Source organism: Triticum dicoccoides, chromosome 2A (genome assembly GCF_002162155.2).
Source record: "Triticum dicoccoides isolate Atlit2015 ecotype Zavitan chromosome 2A, WEW_v2.0, whole genome shotgun sequence".
Classification (NCBI taxonomy): domain Eukaryota; kingdom Viridiplantae; phylum Streptophyta; class Magnoliopsida; order Poales; family Poaceae; genus Triticum; species Triticum dicoccoides.
In genome coordinates, this window is record NC_041382.1 from 732,130,414 (window position 1) to 732,140,003 (window position 9,590).

The following is a 9,590-nucleotide window of genomic DNA, read 5'->3' on the forward strand; positions in this document are numbered from 1 at the left end:
ACACCTTTGTGCTGACCACTAACTATGTCAAACCCAGATGGTCCCAGATGCAAGCAATCCCAAATGATAATTGAACAAACCGACAACAATCACTAGGTACACACAACCTGAAGAGAGAATAACAAGACATGGCACAAAGTAACCCAGCACAGCTACGTACTACTACGACGTGCGCACCAGACAGGAAACTTGTCTTTGACTGAAAATAATGAGCACAGATCCGCAACGCAGAGAGGATTATATAAAGCCCTTGTGCACCTCTGCATTTTCATCAAGTCTTCTTGACATACACTTCCTACACCACCAAAAGCTAAGCTAGTGCCAACTACGAAGTAGGAGAAGATGGAGAGCTCAAGGAGGGCCCTCCTCCTGGTGGCGATGGCGGCGACGGTCATCGGCCTCGCGAGTGCCAGTTTCCGTGACAACTGTGACATCAAGTGGAACCCCGAGAACGCGGCCTTCTCCGACGACGGCCACGGCCTGACCATGTCCCTAAAGAGCAACTCCTCCGGCTGCTTGCTGCAGACGAAGAAGCAGTTCATCTACGGCAGCGTCTCCACCCTCATCAAGCTCGTCCCGGGGAACTCCGCCGGCACCGTCACCACATACTACGTACGTATCCTATTCCTATAGTATACTTATTACCAATGAGCTTGTACTGCGATACTGACCGTATGTGCACCATTTCATTGATTGTAAATCACCAGACATCGTCCGTGGGGGCCGACCATGACGAGATCGACTTCGAGTTCCTGGGGAACGAGACCGGGCAGCCCTACACGCTGCACACCAACGTGTTCGCCGACGGCGTGGGCAAGAAGGAGATGCAGTTCATGCCCTGGTTCGACCCCACCGCCGACTTCCATGCCTACACCATCTCCTGGACGCCCTGCATGATCGTCTGGTACGTCGACGACGTCCCCATCCGGGTGTTCCGCAACTACCGGGACAAGGGCATTGCGTACCCGATCAAGCGTCCCATGTTCGGCTACTCCAGCATCTGGTCGGCGGAGGACTGGGCCACGCAGGGCGGCCGCGTCAAGGCCGACTGGTCCAAGGCACCCTTCGTCGCCGGCTACCGCGACATGGTCCTCGACGTCTGCCCCTGCGACGGAGCTGACTCCTGCGTCTACGGCTGCGCCGGGGCGTTCAGCCACGGCGGGCGGCAGCAGAACTGTGCTGGCCTCACCGACCAGCAGCGGGCCAAGATGCAGGAGGTGCAGAAGTCTCACAGGATCTACGACTACTGCGTGGACTACAGGGACAACAAGAAGCCCGGCCCCGAGTGCAGCCTGCCGCAGTACTGATCGACCCATGCATATCCAGCTGCAGTCTGATCGTGGTCGTGGCACGCACCAAGGAAACATTGGTTGGCCGGAGCCGGTCTACCACTCCTTACACGACCCATTGATTCGACTCGGACTTCATTCATTTATTTTTGTTACATATACTCTTATTCCTTCCCAGCTGTTCCTTTCCAAATTTTGTTTCTTTTCAACAGCTCCACCATATACCTATGTCTATGTGTACATGTACACGTGTATCTATATTTGCATTAATTATGCTATATATGATATACATGGATGAGTTATGTATACCCCCTCTTCTTTTAATTTATGAGACCCAACTTAGTTCCTAAGTACACCCCTAGAAATCCCTTAGTTCCTAAGTATGGAAGCACCCTTCCCCTTCGGCTTAAGCATCCTCTTTGCCACTCCGATGAGCGGCGCAGCCGGACATAGGGAAGACACATGGGAAGAATATGCCTCCGGGACTCTCGGCAGTCTGGTTAGCGGGCTGCCGTACATGAGGAAGACAAGGATCCTCCACGGCCGAGCGTAGACTAGTGTAGTGTATCCATGTCGTGGGAGTGAGCTCCGCGCGACCGTACGTGCACATAGTTAAAATATGACCAAAATGTAACCATTTTCGTACAGTTTGTATGAAATCCGTCATGTTTATATGCACTAGTGCAGAATCAGTCTTTAGTCCAGGTTCGTAACGGCCTTTAGTCCCGGTTCACCAACCGGAACTAAAGGGTGGGGACTAAAGCCCCCCCCCCCCCTTAATTTCGGGTTGTCACGGCCCGGGACCAAAGGTGGTCCCTTTATCCTAGCCGAGGTATCGGGAACGTAGAGGGTAAGCATAGGATCCAGGCAACCCAGCTTGGCCAAAATCTTAAGTCAAATTGATGCATATTTATGGCTTTATGATGATGATTACGTAAGGAAAATTCTCCGTTGCGGCTGTTTATAGTCTGAAAGTGGCCCATCGTTGGCTTTCATCCCTTTGTAGATGCTATGCAGGGTGTGATGAAGCTATGTACCTAGGGTAGGGTCATGGACCTGTCCTAACTGCCCTACCGAAGGACATCTCTAGAAGAAATCACCTTTCAATCGACTTGGAGGCGTTCCACTCGACAGACTTGAAGACACTCAACCAAGAAGCAATCACTCGACCAAGACCAAACCACTCGACGGCCAGGAGACCTAAAGTCACTCCGCACGCTAACGGTCGGTCATTAAATAGCTTTTATGGTCATCATAGCACTTTATTACTAGCGTTACCAGTAACGCCCTGCCTTAATGTACATTGAACCCTTTGTAACGTGGGCTGGCCGGGGTCCTGGCGCACTCTATATAAGCCGCCCCCTTCCTCCGAGACAGGGGCTCGCACCTCTGTAACTCATACTCACATAATCCAGTCGACCGCCTCCGGGCTCCGAGACGTAGGGCTATTACTTCCTCCGAGAAGGGCTTGAACTCGTAAACCTTGCGTGCTTACAACTTCTCCACAGCTAAGATCTTGCCTCTCCATACTTACCCCCTACACTACTGTCAGACTTAGAACCACGACAGTTGGCGCCCACCGTGGGGCAGGTGTTTTAGCGTTTATTGGAGGAGTTGCGACCTTTTCCGACTAGAATCATCATAGTTTTCGGCGGAGTTTTGGTGGAGGGCCGCGAGATCCGTCTCGGCGCGCTCACGTTCATCATCGGCGACTCTGCTTGGCTCCAGGAGGCTCCGCCTCGACGTGGACGCACTCCCTGCTCGCGGGGCAACGCACTTTAGCGCTTGTGTCCGCGGTGTTCTCCTGCGGCAACCGTCGACCCCCTACCGGTCGGCTCCTGTGTTGTCCTCCCTCCCCGTCTCCCGCCGGCGCAAGCGCTCTGGTCGATCGAGACTTCAGCGATGGGTGAGGCACGCGGTGGCACGTCAGTCGGCCACCCTCCAAGTCGCGGCGATCAAGCCCGACGAATCCCTCTACGGCCTGTTCGACTAGCTCCGCAGAGACCGCATCCGAGTGCGACAGCAGCTATCCGGCGGCGGAGGTTCTGATGGTCGATGGGCTGCCCAGTCCTCCCGGTTTTCCCCGCACCGACGGAGGCGCGGGTGGAGGCGACCTGTCGCGTCTCCATGAGGAGTATCTTCCCGAGCCTCTCACGTCGCTGCAGAGAGAAGAACTTCGCCGCCGGAACGTGGATGCACTGCACACTCCTATCATTGGAGAAACCCCTGAGGCTCGCGCCTTGGAGGACGCGCGCCTGGCAAACTTGGCCGAGCGCACTCGACTGGAGAACCTCCAGCGAGCACTCGACGAGCGTGTGCGACAACGGGTTCCCGAATCCAGTCGACGTCAGCTCTTCCCGCCCCCGCAGGTATATCAAACTCCGATTCATAATTTAGCGGCTGCGGCCCGTATAGCGGAGTCGATTCATCCTTCCCAGTCGGAGGCTGGCAGAGGCTTGCTGCAGATCAGAGCGTTACTCCGGGCAGCAGGAGATCAGAATTCCGCTGTTTCTCAGTCGCGGAACAGGATTCACAGCAGATCCATTGCCGTGGACACAGTCCAGTCGGCTCACAGCCCGAGATCGCCCCCGAGGCATGAGGGACGTGGAGATCGGCGTGGCCAGTATGGGAACCCATGAGCAGTATGATCACCAAGTCGATCGTGACGGTCGACGTCGAGTGCCCATGCCTTCCCCGAGGAGCGGGTCATATGTGCCTCGCCAGCAGGATGACAGGCGCCCTCATAGTGGTGGGCGAAGGATTCTAGTCGACCCCAGAGGGACAGGCTTTGACGCGAGATCTATTCTTGTCCAGGGCTTGGTCGACAGGAATAGGGCTCACCGAGAAGGTCACGACAGGGATGCACCTACCACCAGCAGAGTACATGTTTCGGGGCCAGAGTGCTTTAGTAGGGCCATCAGGGCCGTTGTGATTCCTCCCAACTTCAGGTTGGCGACTGGAGTCAGTAAGTTCACTGGCGAGTCCAAGCCTAATACTTGGCTTGAGGACTACCGAGTGGCCGTCCAGATTGGCGGCGACAATGATGAAGTGGCCATGAAGCACCTGCCTCTCATGTTAGAGGGCTCGGCCAGAGCGTGGCTGAACCAGTTAGCATCTAGCAGCATTTACACTTGGGAAGATCTCTCCTGAGTGTTCGTCACCACATTTGAAGGCACATGCAAGCGACCGGCAGGGCTGACGGAACTGCGGTCTTGCGTGCAGAAGCCGAATGAAACTTTCAGGGATTACATCCAGAGGTGGATCACATTACACCACTCGATGGAGAATGTGCCTGACCACCAAGCAGTTTGTGCCTTCAAGGAAGGCGTCAAGTACAGAGAACTGAATTTGAAATTCGGTCGAACCGGGGATATGTCCCTGAATCGGATGATGGAGATTGCCACCAAGTACGCTAATGGTGAAGATGAGGATCGACTCAGGAGTGGCAAGCTCAAGTCAGTCGCCCAAGAAACCGGAGGCAATTCCAATCGGAAACAAAAGCGGAAAGCCAAGCCAGCGGCTCCCGGGGAAGCCTTGGCTTTAACCCAAGGAAAGTTTAAAGGGAAACCTAAAGGGCCTTGGAACCCCAAAAAGGTTAAAGACCAGGACGGAAATGATGTGTTGGACTTGCCGTGTCTCGTCCACACAAAGAAAGATGAAGAAGGTAATTTCATTTACCCGAAACTTACCACTCGACAGTGTCGACTCTTGATCCAGCAGTTCCAGGGCAAGCAACCCAAAGGTAAAGAAAAGGAGTCGGTCAAGGTCGAGGACAAAGAAGACAGTGACGACGGATACCCTCAAGTCAATTCCACCCTGATGATTTTTGCTGATGTTGAGAGCAAAAGTTGACTGAAAGTCATCAACCGAGAGGTGAATATGGTTGCTCCGGCGACACCAAGTTATTTGAAATGGTCCCAGACTGCCATCACGTTCGACCAGTCCGATCACCCAACGCATATTGCCACCCCTGGGAGGCAAGCTCTGGTGGTCGACCCAGTGGTTGAAGGCACCCGACTGACCAAAGTCTTGATGGGTGGTGGCAGTGGTTTGAACATATTGTATGCAGAGACATTGAAAGGGATGGGCATTCCGATGTCCAGACTCAGTGCCAGCAACATGAGTTTCCATGGAGTCATTCCTGGGAAGAAGGCTGAATCACTCGGCCAGATTGCTCTTGATGTGGTTTTCGGTGATTCCAAAAATTACAGCAAAGAAAAATTGACATTTGAAGTTGTAGACTTCCAAAGTGCCTACCACGCTATTTTGGGCAGGCCGGCTTATGCACGCTTCATGGCCCGACCATGTTACGTGTACCTCAAATTGAAGATGCCTGGCCCCAAAGGTGTGATCACCATCACGGGTAATCAGAAGAAAGCGGAAGAATGTTTTCAGAAAGGTTTGAAGATCACTGATGCTCAGATGGCAGTGGTGGAGTTGCAGGAATACCAGAAGACTGCAGACCCGAGTGATCTGTTGCGAGCCAAGAAGCCCGCTACAGAATCAGCTTTTCAGTTGACTGGCGATACGAAGACAGCTCACATACACCCGACTGACCCCAGCGCCGCTCCGACTCATATCTCAACAACACTCGACTCCAAATAGGAAGAAGCGCTCATCCAGTTCCTCCATGAGAACTGGGACATTTTCGCATGGAAGCCTTTTGACATGCCGGGTATTCCCAGGGGGCTGGCTGAGCACCGCCTAAGAGTCGACTCAAAAGTAAAACCTGTCAAGGAACATCTCCGACGGTCCGCCGTCCAGAAGAGAAAAGCTATTGGCGAGGAGGTGGCTTGGCTCTTAGCAGCGGAGTTCATCCAAGAAATCTACCACTCCGAGTGGCTCGCCAACGTTGTCATGGTCCCCAAGAAGGACAAGTCACTTTGCATGTGCATTGAATTTAAACATATCAATCGGGCCTGCCCGAAAGATCATTTTCCTCTCCCCCGTATCGACCAGATAGTCGACTCGACTGCGGGATGTGAGCGACTGTCTTTTTTAGACGCCTATTCCGGGTACCATCAGATCCGTCTGTATGGGCCTGACGAGATCAAGACAGCTTTCATCACTCCATTCGGGTGCTTCTGTTATGTTACCATGCCGTTCGGCCTCAAGAATGCCGGAGCCACATTCATGAGGATGATTCAGAAGTGTTTACTCACTCAAATCAGTCGGAATATGGAAGCATACATGGATGATATTGTGGTCAAGTCTCGGAAGGGTTCCCACCTGCTGACTGACCTTGCTGAAACCTTTGCCAACCTCAGGAGGTATGATATCAAGCTTAATCCATCAAAGTGTACATTCGGAGTTCCTGGCGGAAAATTACTCGGTTTTCTCGTTTCCGAACGGGGAATCGACGCCAATCCAGAAAAAGTTGGTACTATACTCCGAATGAAAAGTCATGTGTGAGTGCACGACGTCCAGAAGCTTACTGGTTGCTTGGCCGCTTTAAGTCGATTCATATCTCGTCTCGGTGAAAAGGCATTGCCTCTTTACCGATTGATGAAGAAGTCCAACAAGTTCGAGTGGACTCCTGAAGCTGATGCAGTGTTTGCAGAGCTCAAAGCTCTGCTCTCCACCCAGCCGGTGCTTGCTGCCCCAATCAGCAAGGAGCCTTTGCTGCTTTACATTGCAGCCATAGGGCAAGTCATCAGTACGGTACTTACGGTCGAGCGGGAAGAAGAAGGGAAAACCTTCAAAGTTCAGCGCCCAGTGTATTATATTTCTGAAGTCTTGACCCCATCGAAGCAAACATATCCTCATTATCAGAAGCTCGTATATGGGGTTTATATGACCACAAAGAAAGTTGCCCACTACTTCTCTGATCATTCCATTACAGTCGTCAGCGACGCTCCATTGTTAGAGATTTTGCATAACAGAGACGCAACTGGTCGAGTGGCAAAATGGGCGATTGAACTCCTTCCTCTAGATATCAAGTTTGAGGCAAAGAAAGCTATCAAGTCCCAGGCAATCGCGGATTTCGTCGCCGAGTGGATTGAACAGCAACTGCCGACTCAGGTTCACTCGGAGCATTGGACCATGTTCTTCGACGGTTCCAAGATGCTAAATGGTTCCGGCGCCGGAGTGGTGTTGGTCTCCCCCAGAGGAGATAAACTCAGATATGTTCTTCAAATCCACTTTGATTCCTCTAACAACGAGGCAGAATACGAAGCACTCTTATACGGGTTGCGCATGGCCATTTCACTCGGCGTCCGTCACCTCATGGTCTATGGCGACTCAGATTTGGTGGTTAATCAAGTGATGAAGGAATGGGACGTCAGAAGTCCAGCCATGACTGGTTATTGCAATGCAGTGAGAAAGCTGGAGAAGAAATTCGAGGGGTTAGAGCTTCATCACATACCCCGACTGAAAAATCAAGCAGCTGATGATCTGGCAAAAATAGGTTCCAAAAGAGAAGCCATTCCCAGCAATGTGTTTTTGGAACACATCCACACACCATCAGTCCAGGAGGATCCCTTCACTGAAGAGGACCCGCAGCCAAAAAGCGCCACGGATCCGACTGAAGTTGAAGTTCCAGCTGTGGTCGACCTGATCATGGAAGTCTTGGTTATCACTCCCGTCTGGACAGAACCATACATCGCGTACATCCTAAGGAAAGAACTCCCAGAAGACGAAGAAGAGGCTCGATAGATCGTCCGTCGATCCAAGGCCTTTATAGTCATAAAGGGACAATTATATAGAGAAAGCGCGACTGGGGTCGGCCAGAAGTGTATTACACCAGAAGGAGGTCAAATGATCCTTAATGATATCCACTCGGGGACCTGTGGTCATCATGCATCCTCTCAGACCATTGTGGCTAAAGCATACCGAGCGAGGTTCTACTGGCCAAGAGCCAATGAGATGGCAAAAGAGATAGTCGACAAATGTGAAGGATGTCAGTATTACTCCAATATGCCGCACAAGCCCGCGTCAGCCCTGAAAACCATTCCACTCGTCTGGCCCTTCGCTGTTTGGGGGCTGGACATGGTTGGACCACTGAGAACAGGCAGGAGCGGCTTCACTCATGTGCTGGTAGCAGTCGACAAGTTCACCAAATGGATTGAAGCCAAGCCTATCAAGAATCTCGATGCTTGCACTGCTATCAGTTTCATCAGAGAGTTGGTATTCAGATATGGAGTTCCGCACAGCATCATCACGGACAATTGGTCAAACTTTGATTCCGACAAATTCAGGGCCTTTTGCGCCTCTCAGGGCACTCGGGTCGACTATGCTTCGGTCGCTCACCCCTAGTCGAAAGGGCAAACGGCCTAATTCTCAAAGGACTGAAACCCTGATTGATGCGCGATCTCAAGCACGCAGCAGGTGCATGGGTCGACGAGCTTCCATCGGTCCTTTGGGGATCGAGGACAACCCCGAATCGATCGACCGGAAGAACCCCATTCTTTCTGGTCTACGGAGCCGAGTCAGTCTTACCGAGTGACCTGCTTCACAACGCTCCCCGAGTCGAGCTCTACTCTAAAGATGAAGCAGAACAAGCTCGGCAGGATGTAGTCGACCTCCTAGAAGAAGAAAGAGAAATGGCCTTGATTCGATCGACGATCTATCAGCAAGACTTGTGTCGATTCCATGCCAGAAACGTGAAGAGCCGAGCCTTCCAAGAAGGAGACTTAGTCCTTCGAGTAGATCAGCAGAAACCACACAAGCTCGCTCCTACTTGGGAAGGCCCCTTCACAGTCACCAGAGTCCTCCACAATGGAGCATACCACCTCTACAATGTCGATCGCCAGATTGACGAGCCACGAGCCTGGAATGCGGAGCTATTCCGCCCCTTTTGCATTTGAATTCTCACTCGGATGAGATGTAATAAGAAAAACTCCTGTAGTTTTTTTTATCAAAGACAAGAGCGTTATAATTTTCCCAGTGATTATTATTGTTTTTGTTTGCGTAAGAAATCCCCCAGTGGGTGGCTTAGCTGCGAATCCGTTTCGCCTGAGTTTGTAAAAAATCCTACCGAGTGGCGAGCCAGCCTCCCACTCAGAGGCTTAGCTGTGAGTCCGGCACTCGCCTAAGTTTGAAAAAATCCTACCGAGTGGAGAAGAATCCTCCCACTCGGGGGCTTAGCTGCAGTCCAGTACTCGTCTAAGTTCTCTCACTTAGAGACTTAGCTGTAGTCCGGCACTCACCTAAGTTTGAAAAAATCCTACCGAGTGGAGAGCAATCCTCCCACTCGGGGGCTTAGCTGCAGCCCAGTACTCGCCTAAGTTCTCTCACTTAGAGACTTAGCTGCGAGTCCGGCACTCGCCTAAGTTTGAAAAAAATCCTACCGAGTGGAGAGCA

General features: G+C 52.1%; 1 protein-coding gene across 1 annotated transcript; it reads left to right on the forward strand.

Moving 5' to 3' along the window:
• Positions 1–315: 315 nt before the first annotated feature.
• LOC119352131 (probable xyloglucan endotransglucosylase/hydrolase protein 12) lies at positions 316–1,566 on the forward strand. The gene is made up of 2 exons (XM_037618858.1): positions 316–612; positions 708–1,566. Exons 1-2 carry the CDS (start codon positions 343–345, stop codon positions 1,305–1,307), a joined length of 870 nt encoding a protein of 289 aa, XP_037474755.1. The 5' UTR covers positions 316–342; the 3' UTR covers positions 1,308–1,566.
• The last annotated feature ends 8,024 nt before the right edge of the window (positions 1,567–9,590 follow it).